The sequence below is a fragment of the Dermochelys coriacea genome, chromosome 4 (assembly GCF_009764565.3).
Source record: "Dermochelys coriacea isolate rDerCor1 chromosome 4, rDerCor1.pri.v4, whole genome shotgun sequence".
In the NCBI taxonomy this organism is placed as follows: Eukaryota; Metazoa; Chordata; order Testudines; family Dermochelyidae; genus Dermochelys; species Dermochelys coriacea.
In genome coordinates this window covers 63,839,571-63,855,742 of record NC_050071.1, presented here as the reverse complement: position 1 = coordinate 63,855,742, position 16,172 = coordinate 63,839,571, and the positions used below count along the sequence as shown (strand labels likewise).

The following is a 16,172-nucleotide window of genomic DNA, read 5'->3' as shown; positions in this document are numbered from 1 at the left end:
TTCAATAGCTCTCAGTATATGGCTCTCATGCCTGGTAGAGTTTCCCAACCAGTTTGGTGTAAGATAGCTGAATGATGGCACTACTTGGGAGAGACTTAAAAGTTGGGTGAAATTTAATCAAGAATCTAAATTGATCCATGGTTGTGAGATCTTGGAGCACATGGAGCATCCTGATTCACATGAAAAAATCCTGGAAAAGGCAATAGTAAACTAATAATTCAGTTTTTAAGAGACTTTAACTTTGACTTTAGTTGTGATATTGTGGTCTAATGAACAGAGAAAAAGTATGGTTGCCTCATTCCATCTGGTTTGTTGTTATTAATGAAGCACTGGCAAACTTTGTGACATCACAGAAATGACATGATCTGCTTGTGAATAAATCCAGACTGGGTGAACTGCTGTAGTTCATTCTATGAAGATGCTAGCTTTTAGCTGAAACTACTGATGAGTACGTTAGGGTTTTTTTCCGGGGGGGGGGGGGGGAAACAGCGGAGGAAGAAACTGTTTATATCTTGACTTTTTGTTTTGGAAGATCTGTATATGTATCCCAGGCTCTCCATGATCTCTGATAATTCTCCTCCTGGCATACAGGATAATATTTCATATAGAATCATCCATGGTGGGGCTTCACTGGGTTTGACAATCTCTGTTGAATCAGTTGTTGGCTTGAGAGCCAGTGCACAGTCTCCTGGAGACTCTATGGCACGTAGAAATCCCAGAGCACTCCAGTTTTGTAGAAAGAACCTGGCTGATTATAAACTGCTAGACTTGCTGAAAACTTGCAGTGGAGTTGGTAGTAATATCACCAAAGTTAGAGAGATACATCGAGTGAAGCGGTAATCATGAATGTAGAATATATGTAGAATATCCAAATTCTTTGAGGTTTGTCTATTTTATTCTACTTTTTATGCAGAGTTGATAAAGCAAAAAAGTCACAAACAATACACAAGGAGACAAAATTAGAATACTCAAAATATTCTTCAGTTACAACAAAGATTATTAAGACAACAAAATATTTAAAGTTCAAATGCACTAACTGTACTCCACAGAAGCTGAGTTTATAGCTACAAATTTGACTATCGCATTCACTACCTATACTTAGCTTGAAAGCTACTGCCTATAGTTGTTTCTATTGTTTGGAAAGCATTTGAATATCTTTTTTTACTGCCAATATCAGTTTTGTTCCTAGTTTAGCAGGGAGTGTGCCATACAGGAGACAGCTGATTTAACTCCTACTCTTTCCTCACACCAGAGACTGCATGCATTGATTTAGAAAACATTTCATACTCCTTAAAATTCCTCACTGGTACTCTGTCTCAAGCAGGCTGTTCAAATAAAGTAAACTAGATCCACGGTATCAAAATATTTTGGTAAATGAACCTAATCCTAATTTATTGCTTCTAAAATTGTTTCATGTTACTGTTGTTGGTCTGTTTCTAATGGTGTAGACTGAAGTCATTTTCTTTGAAAATGAGTGCTGCACTATTAGATCTAGTTTCTGTCTCTGATATTCTGGGAACAATTAATGTTGATGGAGGTTTTTCCTCTGGTTACTTATTAAAAGATACAAGTAAATGAATACACTAAAAGGCTTAAAAACAGACTTTCTGACTTCACAGCAATGGCCTTCTATGTTCAGTGGTGTAGACAGTTTAGCAGTTTTGATTCTAAGAGTCCAGATACTTTCTTGTCTGGTTTCTTAAACCATGATGTCAAGAGTTAAATGCAAACTACAAGGAAAAGGCCAACAGCATAATCTAAACTTACTATGTATAGTCTCTAAATACTGTAAGTTATACATAGCATGCACTCCCACCCTGGTGTTTTTCAGTTACTGAAAGTCTGAGTACAGTACAGTCAGCAGGCTCACTGTCAGGTTTATAAGCAGCTTCCTCCTGTTTAATCAGCAGAAATAGCTGACATACCAACTGTCCTAGTCCTAGACAGACATTTGTGTTTCCTCACCTGTTGTTCAGCTTCACTTTTTCTCACTTTCCTTTTTTCTCATACTTTTTACCTAAATAGGCAGCACCTTCAAGCAAATAATATGGATTTTTCTATATACTGGGATGAACTGCTAAATTCAGGTGAAGTAAATCAAGAGTAGTATGTATTATATTTGGTTAACTTTGAAATATTGTCCCCAATCCTATCATGCACTGTGGCTGCTTTAAGCTGCTCCGCTGGTACAAAGCAGCCTGAAACCCAACATAGCCGCTATTAGGGTTGCCAGGAATCTGGTTTTCGACTGGAATGGCTGGTCAAAAAGGGACTCTGGTGGTTCTGGTCAGCACCATTGACTGGCCACTAAAAGTCTGGTTGACAGCGCAGCGGACCGAAAGCAGGTTCCCTGCCTGCCCTGGCTCCATGCAATTCCTGAAAGCGTCCAGCATGTCTGGCTCCTAAGTACAGGGGTGGCCACAGGGGCTCCGTGTGCTGCCCCTGCCCTGAGCGCCTGCTCCACAGCTCCCATTGGCCGGGTCCCACGGTCAGTGGGAGCTGTGGGGGTGGCACCTGTGGGTGCGGCAGTGCGCAGAACCCCCCAGCCCCTCCACCTAGGAGCCAGACATGCTGGCCACTTCTGGGACCCACGCGGAGCCTTCCTTAGCCCCGTTGCGCCACTGACCAGGAGCCACCTGAGCTAAGCACTGCCCAGCCAGAACCCACACCCCAAAACTCCTTCCACACCCCAACCCTCTGCCCCAGGTCGGAACCCCCTCCCATACCCAAACTCCCTCCCGGAGCCCGCACCCCACACTCCCTCCAACACTCCAACCCTGAGCCCCCTTCTGCATCGGAACTCACTCCCGGAGTCCGCACCCCAATCCTTTGCCCCAGCCCTGAGTCCCCTCCTGCACCCAAAACCCCTCATCTCTGAGCCCACCGCAGAGCCCACACCCCAAGCCTCTGCCCAGCCCTGAGCCCCCCTCCTGCACTCCAACCTCCTTGTCTCCAACCTGGAGCCCCCTCCTGCACCCAAAACCCTCATCCCTGGCCGCACCCCAGAGTCCATATCCCCTCCCGGACCACACTCCCCCTGTCCCAGCCTGGAGCCCCATCCCACACCCTGAACCCCTAATTTCTGGCCCCATCCCAGGCCCGCACCCCCTCACTCCCTCCCGCACCCCAACCCCATGCGCCAGCCTGATGAAAGTGAGTGAGGGTGGGGGGGAAAGCAAGCAACAGAGGATGGACTGAATGGGGGCAGGGACTGGGCCTTGGGGCAGGGCGAGGCCTGGGGCAGGGCAAGGATGTTCAATTTTGTGTGAGTAGAAAGTTGGCAGCCCTACCAGCTATGGGAGAATCATTAAAGCAGAGTGCAAATGTGTGGTAGTGGGGAGCAACCAAGGGAAGTCTGGCAGGATGTATGCATAATGAGGATGTACAAAAATTAGATTTAGTCTGGGAAGGAAAAAACAATTCTGTAGGGCAAAAGAACAATTCCATGAAACAAAGGCCAATAAAATGACAACAAATAATAGAAATGCTATTTCATACAGGTTATTGGTTCATGTACTGTTGGTGGGCTTAATGTAGGCTTGGATAATTTTATGACCACTAACTTGTAGCTATGCAAACTGAAATGAGAGTAAAAGTCCTTAAATGCTTCAAATGTAAGCTGATCTCCTGCAGGGGTTAGAAGCACATTTCTTCCCCCATGTACAGAACTGCAAAACTGCTTGGGTGCACTATGGGGATTTTTCACTTGGTAAAACCCACAGGAAGGATCTTGGGGGAAGGAAATCTGCATGAGCCTAAATTTTGGTAAGTGTAAGATAACTATATATATATATATATATAATGTTTTGCTCCTCCTTGGCTGTGGCTGCTCCCATAACCCCAGGAGTGTGTGGTTGGTGGAAAAAGAACTCTGCATAAAATAAAACAAGGTACAAGGCTGGAATTTTTTTTCAATCCTAACAATAATACAAATTATAAGAGAGAGTCCTGAATGGCAATATTTTAGTCTCTTGCCTCTGATTTTTGTCTGTAAACAGTGATGTTGTATCACTGTATTTTCTAACGATGCTTCATGCCATTTTAGTAATAGATTAGTAACAGAAAAAGGCTTTATAGGTGGGTACACATTTATCCAAAAGGCTACTTAGAGCTTAATTTTGGAATGACCAAGGTCCTGATCCTGTAAACGTGCATTCTTTAGAACATAACATAAGAACGGCCATACTGGCTCAGACCAAAGGTCCATCTAGCCCAGTATCCTGTCTTTCGACAGTGGCCAATACCAGGTGCCTCAGAGGGAATGAATAGAACAGTTAATCATCAAGTGATCTATCCCCTGTCGCCCATTCTCAGCTTCTGGCAAACAGAGGTTAGGGACATCATCCCTGCCTATCCTGGCCAATAGCCATTGATGGACCTATCCTCCATGAATTTATCTAGTTCTTCTTTGAACCCTGTTATAGTCTTGGGCTTCACAACATCCTCTGGCAAAGAGTTCCACAGGTTGACTGTTTTTTGTGTGAAGAAATACTTCATTTTGTTTGTTTTAACCTGCTGCCTATTAATTGATTTGGTGACTCCCTACTTCTTGTGTTGAGAGGAGTAAATAACACATAGAAGGGCAGGGTTGGAATATACCTCAGGAGGTCATCTAGTCCAGCCCCCTGCTCAAAGTAGGACCAACCCCAACTAAATCATCGCAGTCAGGGCTTTGTCAAGCCAGGCCTTAAAAACTTCTAAGGATGGAGATTCCACCACCTCCCTAGGTAACCCATTCCAGTGCTTCACCACCGTCCTAGTGAAATAGTTTTTCCTAATATCCAACCTAGACCTCTCCCACTGCAACTTGAGACCATTGCTCCTTATTCTGTCATCTGCTGCCACTGAGAACAGAATAGCTCCATCTTCTTTGGAACCCCCCTTCAGGTAGTTGAAGACTGCTATCAAATCCCCCCTCACTCTTCTCTTCTGCAGACTAAATATCCCCAGTTCCCTCAGCCTCTCCTCATAAGTCATATGTCCCAGCCCCCTAATCATTTTCATTGCCCTCCGCTGGCAGGCATTTGTCCACAGCAGTCCACACCAGTCATGATTTTATAGACATCTATCTTCTTCCCCTTAGTCGTCTCTTTTCCAAGCTGAAAACTCCCAGTCTTTTTAATCTCTCCTCATAAGGAAGATGTTCCATACCTCTAATCATTTTTGTTGCCCTTTTCTATACTTTTTCCAATTCCAGTACATTTTTTGAGATGGATGCATGAGTAGTTCAGGATCAATGCCTAAATATGGAATTCTTTAAGCACATAACCTGTCATGGGTCTACCAGTACAGCTAGTATTGGCACTACCAGTTCACTTGGACTGAATCACTACGGCTCTGATATCAGTGATACTACTCATATTCTTAAAATTAAGCATGGGCTTAGGTACTGCTCTTGCAAACACTTATGATAGTAGCAGTGATGGTTTATTCCCCATAGCTCTTTTTATTTCATTTTCACTGTCAGCCAGCACTGAAATATGCTCTAAGAACTTTTAGATGAAGATAAGAGTTCTTGAATCTTAGATTAAATTCAAAGTTTTAAGCAATGAGATGTACTGAGCAAGATGTAGAGGCTCCAGCTTCAGGTGATGCCTTGGCTAAGGCAGAGTCAGGAAAAAATGAAACCTGGTCTGTAAGACCAGAGACATTGCATGTTCTAGACTGAAATAAATAAAATTAGATTGGTGCAGAATCTACAGTATGTTGTTGTTGATTCATATCAGATATCTCTGTGACACATGTGTCTGAGGCATATCTCCCATACATATCTGTTGAACAGCAGCAAAAGTTGTTCTTAGTCGCTGGATTGTGCCAGTGAATATCACTACTTTATGGTAAATATAGATATGGCGGTATATTGTTTTTCAGTACCACACTCATCTGCTATATAGGCAGGAAGTAATATTTATGACTGGAAAGGTATAAGTTTATAAGCATTTTCCAACTATGAAAGAGTTTGTACTTACTTTTTTTTTTTTTGACTAGGTCTGAGTAGGCTGCATCTTGCAACTAGCTATTAGAGCACACGAATTATACCATGCAATATAGAGATACTAGTCTGGAAATTAGTTTCAGCTCAAATCACTGATGGTGAGAAATCATTATTACATTTTTATTTAAAAGAAGCAACCATAGTCAAAATTGTAATTTAATATGCACATCTTGTCTCCTTTCCAACTGTTGTGTAATCTGTAGTGGTGTCCTAAAGAGTTCTCTCTGACCTAGTGCAAGGCTCAGCCAAGTCCATGTAGAGGGGAGGAGGGCTAAGGGTAGTACACTACACAGGCTGCTCTCTTTAGCAGACAAACTGCTTTTAGGCACCTTTTTACAGAATAGCCAGAGGTGAGTTCTTACAAACATTTTAAATTGGGGTGATGTTGTTTAGAACAGCATTTCTCAAATTTCTTGAAATTCTGAGCACCTGGGTCACACGTTTCTATTAATTGTAATCAAAATAGCTCCACCTACTCCTTTGCCATACAGACACTCAATCTTTGTAGGTGCTGATACAAGGGTTCAGAGTCTGCCAAGGTATTTTTTTCCCCCTAAAGTATAGAGGAGTGGTGGGGTTTTTTGTTTTGTTTTGACAGCTGCTATGTGGTCTGAGTGATATCTTTTTATCCTGCCTACAAGGAAATTTGTCAGGGGAATATCCTCCTGTGGAAATGAGTAAATAAATAAATGTAATGTTACTTGGTCCATTTCAAAGGCAGAAGCACTAAATGGGTGTTTTGAAGTTTCTAGGGGCTTGTCTACACTGGCAAGTTTCTGCGCAGTAAAGCAGCTTTTTGTACACACTGCCAAGCCACTTTGTGTGCAGAAACTCCTCAGTTGCAATGCTGCAAAAAATCCCACCTCGACGAGAATCGTAAGGCTATTTGCACAGAGGCTCCAGCACTCTATTGCCAGTGTAGACACTTGATTGCTTTCTGCTCTGTAATTGGCCTCTGGAGCTGTCCCATAATGCCTCAAGTGACCACTCTGCTCATAGTTTTGAACTCGGCTGCATGGGAGACATGTGTTCCTCCCCTTTCAAAGTACTGTCTCTGACATCATTTGCATACTATGATGATCTGCAGAGATTGCTGTGAGGAGGCGGGGCTGATGTTGGGGTTTCTTCCTGCCACTGTCTGAACTTAAAAGACAGCATGCTGACACACTCTCTGTCCACCAAAGCACATTGTCTCTCCTCCCCTCCATACACACTCACACTCCCTGTCATACACTCTTTTCCCAGTGTAGTAGGATGCCCAGGGAACAATGGGATTAGGAAACCTGCATCATGTGATGCTGTGCCTGCCCTATGAGGCACTGCAAACCCTTCCTAAAGCACTCTGCAGCCAGTTGCACAGTGGGATGGCTACCACAATGTACTGCTATCTTTGCCGTTGCAAGAGCTGCTAATGTGGATGCACTCTAGCATCACAAGGAGCACAGTATGGACACGCAACAGCAGTTTAATTCCATGAGCCCTGAGCACCCCATTCACCCTCTGCCACATTCCAGGAGCTCTGTATGTTCCCCATGTCCCCTTCGTCCATGCCAGGGGCTCTCTGTGCCCATTGGTGCCTAGAACATTCTCTGTAAATTTGGAATTGATCAGATGTGGTGTTTAATAGTTACCACATTGCAAAAAACCAGGCAAACATAAATGCCATTATGTTAAGGGTAGAACCTCATTTTGCTTGGCCAAAAACGACAATAGTAATGTCACCAGGAACACAGGTGTGCTGGAATGGGGTGGCCAGGGAGCCATCACCCTCCCCCGCCCCACTTTTTACTGGCTCTAATGGTGAGCAAGGCGGGAGAGGCAGAGAAGAGGAAGCAGGTGGTGGGGCCTCGGGGAAGGGACACAGCAGGAGCGGGGCCTTGAGGGAAAGGGGTGTCATGAGGGCAGGGCCTCAGGGGGGAAAGGGTAGCGGGAGAGGCACTGCAGGGGCAGGGCCACAGTTGGGGCACTGATGGCCCCCCTCACTTTTAGGAAGTTTCTGCTGCCCTGCAGGAACATCTAATAATCACTTATAACACCAGTAAGTTAGAGTGAATTCTATATAGCCTGCTAGCTGCTACCAATCCCTTGGTCCTCTTATGTAGACAGATATTCAATTAATCCAACCCACTGTCCCAATTAAAGCAGGCCAGAAACTGACTTTCCCATCCAATTGCAAAAATAAAAATTAGTTCCAAAATGTAACAAATAAATAAAAATGAAAAACAAGACGAAATTTCCTATGGAATGTGAATTCCAAAATTTAGTTTAGCAAAAGTCAAAATGACACTTCCTTTTCACCTTTTTGAAATATTTCCTGGCAACCAAGGAGTTATCAGAAATCTAACAGATTTTGATCAGAATTTGTTGAAATAGCCACATTCCCACCGAGCTATCAATGTTGATGAATCAGCATTTTCCAAAGGCAAAACGTTCTGTCAGAAAATTTTTGTCCAGCTCTAGTCCCTAACAGTCTTCTCTAAAGAGAGGTAGAGCAAATATATTGACACAGGGATCATGCAAATAACTATACAAGTGGGAGGTTCTTACCAATTTCCTATTCTTCCATAAAAGAACAATTCTGTATTCTAACAACTGAGGGAGGCAGTAATATTACACTTCACCAAAGCAAAGTCATTTTTATTAAGTAAATGTTCATTTATAAAACATAGATGCACACATAGAAGAACAGAAGGAGAGCCAAGGTCTCTGATACAGTGAATTATACTATCTATAGGCTTCTGTTTATAGATTCATTGATTTATTTTTTGAAATTACTAGAGGCAGGGGGAAGATGCACAAAGGTCTTGAAGCTGCAGGTCCAGGTAAACAGCACGTCATATATTTAGCAAATGAAAATGCAAACCACCAGGACCGGCTCTAGGCACCAGCAAAGCAAGCACGTGCTTGGAGCGGCACATTTCCAGGGGCGGCATTCCGGCCACCCTTTTTTTCCCCCCCAGCCCCACTCAGTCAACCAATGAGCCCCTGCGTAGCCCCTTGTGGCTCCTCTCTCCCTTCCCCCGCCTGCTCCTGCCGCAAATGTCACAAGCGGTGGAGGAGCCGGAGCTGAGCGGAGCCTGCAGCCAATAAGGGACCCGCTGCCCCGGGCGGCTCAGCGCTGGGCGGGTGCCCCTGGTCTGCCCTCCTCCCTGCAGCTAACCCACCCCCAGCCGCTCTGTCGGTTACTGTCCCCTCTGCGGGGCTGGTGCCAGGTCTGAGATCGGGCTGGGGGCCCATGTGCGGAATGTACAGCCCCGAGCACCTCACTCCAAACGCTGCTATAGCATTACACATTCTTTTAACATTACCAGTATCAGAGGCTTCTGGTGAGTGCAGTTTCTCAAAAGTGAAATTACTAAAAAATTATTTGAGGTCCACCATGTCTCAAAATCGTTTGTCAGGACTCACATTAATTTCAATTGAAAGTACCATTGCAAAAAAATTAGATTTCACTGAATTATTAAAAGACTACGCGAGTATAAAAACCAGAAAAATTCAGTTCATATAAATTCTTTTAATTTATGAGATACTGGGCGCACTGGAAGACACTAACGTTTTTCATTACAGTGTGTAGTTGAACACAAATTGTTCGTAATTGTGATTTTGTTAAAATTAAATGAATTCACTAGTAGGAAATTGTTTTATTTCACTAACTACAAATTCTCTGTTCTCATTTTTTTAAAATTTTAAACAGTCAAAAACAAAACAAAACAACAAAAAACATTGCAAAGTACAAACATGTATAAAAGCCAAAAAAAAGGGGGGGGGTTTTTTTTTGCTTGGGGTGGCAAAAAACTAGAGCCAGCCCCACAAACCATAGAAAAATACAGAGAGGTGGGAAAAATACATTCCTCAGGAAAAAAATACGTTGCCTGGCTAGAAAGCCCTAAAAATTTAGAGAGCAATTTTCGTTGTTTATTTGCTCATTACAAATAAGTAGTCCTTTACAGAAATAATCTGTTAATTCAGTCCACTGTCCTAGGCACATATACCAAAAATAAGTGGAATATTCATGCCACCACAGAAATAGAGGAAAGAAAAATGGGCTGATGATGACTAAAAAGGCTACTTGGCTTCCTGAATAAACTGCACTGTAGTCCAAAATCTGACTAATGTTTGTATAATATACTGAAAATGTAAAGCGCTATATTAGTGCTATAATTAATTATAGTACTGAAGACAGTGCAGTCTCAAGCTAGCTTTTATATAGCAGAAGAAAAACTGGAAAGGTAGTTTATTTAACGGCAAACTATTTAGTGTATAAATCATCTTTGTAACTTCATTGGAAAATGTGAAACCATTTATCTGTTGTCAGTGCCTTCTCAGTTTTGACTAACAAATCTCTACATAGGAAAGTATAGTTTTGGATAGCTGTGAATTTTGCCACTGCTACTGTTCAGCCCTGTCACATGAAGGTTAAGTTTTGCACACCATCCAAGTACAGTGTGGGCCTGGAGACTCCTAACCATTTTGTTTGTTTTGTTATCTTTCACAGCAAGTTTTAGATTCCAGTCAACACGTGCAATGCTAGGAATTTGGAGATGCACATCTGATCCATTTGGCAGACTCTGACTGAACAGTTGGTTTAGATAACTGACAGGAATAAAGTTAATTGACAGAATTTCAGTATGTCTGGGAAATGTGCTGTTTTTCTGCTGACGTAGATAGACTGTGTAAAGATTCTCCCCTTTTAATGGTGTACTACCCTATTCTGCAAAAAACTGCCTACCCCTGTGCTCAACAGCAAGAAACTGATCTTTACAGCTTGTAGATTCCCATATGAGAGCAGAAATTTTGTCTAAAATACCAGATTTGTTTGTTGAACATAAATCCTCAATAGGTCCCCAGGGAGATGTTAGAATAAGGGAGTAATCATTATAAACCACTTAGTGCTGTATGTACAGTATCATGTTGCTGTGAGAAAGTTATGTTTAATTGGCTCATAAAATAGGTTTAGTAAATCCTTTAAAATAGTGATTTGGGCAATTGTGCACACTGCAATACAATATTAGTGAGTGCATTATAAGGATTACAGTGTCTCCAGAATGGTCACCTAGGGACATATGGCTTTCTACTTATCAGTGGTACTGGGTTGTTTTGTTTTTTTTTCACTTGTATGTGATCTGTTCTTTTAATATAAAACCGCTTTCAAGTGTTTCAATGTCAGGCTCAATCAAGTTATTGTTAGTAACACACATGCTGAATTAAAAGTATACTGGTTGCAACAGAAGCTTGTTTTCAAATAACGTGCAAAAATTGGAAAGACAAGAACTGAATATAAAAGTGAGCCAAAGATGAACCATGTTATCTGGGACTATTTTGCATATGAGTCATAATTCTCATTCCTGGCTTTTGTTCACTAGACAGAATCCTTACTTAGTCTCCCATTTAGCTGAGTTATTAGTGTTCATTTAAAAAAGCTCTAGGTTTAAAGCTATGGAATTTGAATTGTACTTTTACCCCTAGGGTGCCAGGAGTCTGGAAGGTGCAATAGAAAGAAGTGCATAAATTACATAGATGCACTGGTGACTGTAGTATGCCTGACATCCAATACTTTTGAGTCTGAAGTCAATAAATATAACACCTAACAGATTTTTATTCACATTCCATGAAATAGAAGAAGAGATAGCTTCTTTCTTTTGTTTTCTAGCTGAGGCTATAAACTACAAAGAGACCCTCTTAAAAACTTATATACTGCGTTTAAACGGCAAATTAAAACATGTTCTCAAATCCCTGAGCCTGTAGTGCTATTACATACACATTGTGTTCATGCTAACACATGATCATCAAAGAAAAATATTGATGGATGAATTTAAGAATCAAATGATATAAATACATGATGCTGATTTGGAAAATCAAATACAATGGTGATAAAGCAATTAGTAGTATATCATGATTTCAATGAAGATTTAAAATTCAAGTATATGCCAGTAATATCTTGTGAACACATGTCAATAAGCATGTTCATTTTATTCATTTTTAATTAAGTGGAAAAAATACTGGTCCTTTAAACAGAGATAATAAATGTATGAGCCTGACTTGCACAGACATGAAACACAAGAATTTATTGCCTGCTGTCTAGCTAGGGAACTGGGAATAATTATAGAGAGTAAGTTTACTGAAGAAAAAAAATACAGAAAACTTTAATGGAAAATTGTTATGAAGTAATGATTTTCACATTAAACAATGCCTGCCTTATTTGAAAGAGTGTGTGTGTTTCTCTTCTTTTTTAAAATGAGAGTATTAGTTACAGTTGTGGGTAGTACTATTTGTTTCTAAGAACACAGTTGAACTGTATTTATGATTTACCAATTCAGGTTGCTTTGAGAAATGTATTTTGTGTGTGTTCATGTATGTATGTATGTATGTATGCGTGTGTGTGTGTGTGTGTGTGTGTATATACACACACACACACACACACACACACACACACGCATGCATGCATACATACATGAACACACACAAAATACATTTCTCAAAGCAACCTGAATTGGTAAATCATAAATATATATATGAGAATGTGAGCAATACTTGAAAAATTGAGGGAGAGTAGGAAACTTCCCCAGGCATTTGCAATCACTGTTTTCAAAATCTGAATGATCATTTATATATATATATATATATATTTATTTAACATCCATCCCTAATGGTTATGAATATAACCTTCCAAAGGCACCTTTAAGCTTAAATAGCAGTGTTGCCTTTGTACGTCACCAGATGGACAACTCTAGTGCCTCTGCTGTTGCGCAGAGATTCCCAGGCTGCAGCAGAGAAAAAACTGACCCAGAACTGCCATGTTTTCGCTCCTGTTCGGAATCATGTGAACAGCAATAATTTCCTTTCATGACTGTTTGGGGAACGTCTGAGAAGCTAGAAACTAGAGTTTTCACTGATGCAGTGTGACAGAAAAACCAAGATTGCAAAAAGGGTGGAGTAAAGGAAGTGTGTACTTTGTAGCAGTGAGAAAGTGGTAGAGTAATGGAAACAAACTCCACAAGTACTCTAACTTACATTAGGGTCCACTTTGGCCTTCTACTGGTCAAGGATCTGGTTTACACAAAGGTGGCTTTAAGCCCATTTGTACCCTTTTTGTGCAACATCTCCTGGGAGTTTCAGCACTGGATTAGCCCTATGCTCCTTGCCCACCCCTTCCTAATAATGTCTGTGCCTCTATTTGAGGGGTGAATTAGAAAGCACTCTACTCCAAGGGTTATTCTTAATAACTATTCCTTAGAGCAGATGATTGGAGTGGATAGGAATGACAAAAGACTGGGATGAGATATACCTTCATTGTTTGTGTTATTTCTTCAAAACTCAATCTCCAGACCATCCATTTTGAGACAGTTACCCAAAATGCTGGATAATTTTTGGTATATTCTATAGATAGGCCCTATCCAGCAAAGCTCTCAGTGGAACTACACACAGGCTTAAAGTTAAGAATATATTTAAGAGCTTTGCTGGACTGAGAACTTAATGCCACTTCAAGCCTTTCCAAGCTTTCTTTCCTATCAGAGCACAGGAGGATAAAGTTGTTAGCTGCAAAAGAAGCCATTGAACACTGGTCATCAGCAAAATACGACTACCTCTGCTGCTAATATAGCACATACCAATTACTGTATCACACTTTAAAATATTTCAAAATTATGTTGTTTCTTTTCTCTTTTATGATTATTTTCTTCCTCTCTGTCCCATATATTATACTTGTTTTCCATATAAGAAACATACATTTGTTACTGAGAGGTTTTGTTCAGAATGCTAACTCTGGTTCTAGCTTTTTTTGAACTCCACTGAATGACTTTATTATGTGTTTAAGCCAGTAGCAACTTGGATGAAGAACGTAGGAATACAATTACTGGCTTCAGTTACTTACTTTCAGTATGAAAAGAGACATTTGTTGTTGGGTTTTTTAAAAATGAAATGTGACTATGTTGATTAAATCATGAGGATTCTATAGGAAATGTATCAGTCAATAAATGTTTGATTTTCTTTTCTTTCCAGGTACGACTTTGTAGAAGTTGAAGAGCCGAGTGATGGCACTATTTTAGGGCGCTGGTGTGGTTCCAGTACTGTCCCAAGCAAACAAATCTCCAAAGGAAACCAGATCAGGATAAGATTTGTATCCGATGAATATTTTTCTTCTGAACCTGGATTCTGCATCCATTATACTCTCCTTATGCCAGTAAGTAACATCGTTTCATGACCAAGAGGTATCAGGAACATAAAATGTTAACAATACTACTTCTCAGGAGAGTGACTTGATAGTTTAGGGTTAGTTACTAATTGTATATCTTTCATTATTATCACAATGATTATTCTTAAGTCTGTCTTACAGGACCATAAATTTTATTTCTGTAATATAACTACCCAAATGTTCTTGTGGTTAGCGTGGATGGCTTTGGATTGGGAAGTTGTGGGCTCAGTTCTTCATGTAGAAATTTCAGAAAAAATCTTGCATTACTAACGCAGTACAGAAAAAAAGATATTTTTTCTAGTTTTGGGAAGAATTTAGCCAGCATCAAGAATCAGTTGCTTGTCTACTGGAAAACAACATTTCAAAGCTCATTGGGAAATTAAACAGAGAAGCCAGCATTCTTCCAGGGGAAAAATTAAAATAATAAATTAATTTGTTAGTTGTGACTTGCCATTACAAGGGCACAGCCAAGCTTCTGTGGGGTATAAATGGTTATAAATAGCTAAAATACAGGAAAACGGTGGTCATTGCTAATTGTTTTATAGTAGAAGCAAAACACTCAATTAGTTATATCTTGCTTTTCATTACATTTTTCTTGGGGAACACACTTTGGGACTGATCCTGAGAGTTGCACTTGTAACTTCCAGGTACTCAACATGTCTCAGGACCAGGTTCTCTCTCTGAAATATCACTCACTCATGTATATCCATTTTCTTCTTCAGCATATTGCTGTTTCCTTTGTTAAACAATATGGAAGCCCTCTGGCAGCCAAAATAATTTTGATATGTTTCCAAGGATGAGAAAATATTGATAAAGGGTCAAAGTCATCCGTGGAGTTACACCATGAATGAATTTGGTCCAGAATGCCTACTCTATATTTCAAAACTATGTGTTGTTGTTTTTTTATCCAGTTCCTCATAGCTTCTTCTGTATGTTTTCGCAAAAAGAAAAGGAGTACTTGTGGCACCTTAGAGACTAACAAATTTATTAGAGCATAAGCTTTCGTGGGCTACAGCTCAAGTACTCCTTTTCTTTTTTGCGAATACAGACTAACACGGCTGCTACTCTGAAACCTGTTATTATGCAAGGCACTGAATTTAGCCGTATGGAGTGGAAATCTATCAACTTCATGAATTTTATTTTGTTAGTCTCTAAGGTGGCACAAGTACTCCTTTTCTTTTTAGCGAATACAGACTAACACGGCTGCTACTCTGAAACCTGTGTGGCTATGTATCCATTTCTCCCTTTGGAATAGGAAATACTCTTTATCATCCCAAATTTTATCATGTTACAAGCTATAAAGTATAATATTTCATATTTCAATATGCAGCCCATGCAACCATCAAATATGTGGCATTATATATTTCACATTAATCACAAGTGATGAGCTTCAAAACTGAATTTACTTAATCTAAGCTACAGATATTGAAAACTGTTGCACAAAACTTACTGTCATTAATTTTGCTGTTAACTGTAATTCTGGGGGGTGGGAGATTAGCACTTATACAATGGAAATACTGTGGGGGGCTCTACCTCCACCTAAACCTGTGTGTGCCCTGGAGGGAAGAGGGGGACATGAAGGGAGAGGGACCCAGATCGTCTGGAGTAACCGCTATGGAGCCTGGGATCAGGTAGCAGAAGCCAGAGTGTCTGGAACAGGCCTGGGAGCAGGTAGGAACCCTGAGACCCTCCTTCCCAGTCTGGAGAACCTCTAACTCCCCTCCTATTCCTCTACCTCTCCCCAATTCTCAGGGACCTTCCACCCCCTCTGCGTAATCCTATATCACATTATACTTCAAAAGAGGTAGAAATCCACATGTCCAAAAATGAAAGATGATCCTGTTTGTGCAGAAGCAAAAAGTTTAAATGAATGCAGAGTAATGAAATGGATGCTGAAAAATAACTGGTCTACTTTTATGACTTGGTCCTAAACAGTTAACATGTTCCTACCCCCCCTCCCCCACCCCTCAGTTCTGCTGGGGGTGG

General features: G+C 40.9%; 1 protein-coding gene across 1 annotated transcript in view; it reads left to right on the top strand.

Annotated features, from left to right (window-relative positions):
• Window positions 1–16,172, top strand: part of PDGFC (platelet derived growth factor C) — a 270,910-nt gene that overhangs the window by 187,727 nt on the left and 67,011 nt on the right. Inside the window, exon 3 of the mRNA XM_043513275.1 lies at window positions 13,994–14,174. Within this exon, the coding sequence (XP_043369210.1) occupies window positions 13,994–14,174 (181 nt within the window). The remainder of the gene's footprint in view (window positions 1–13,993; window positions 14,175–16,172) is intronic.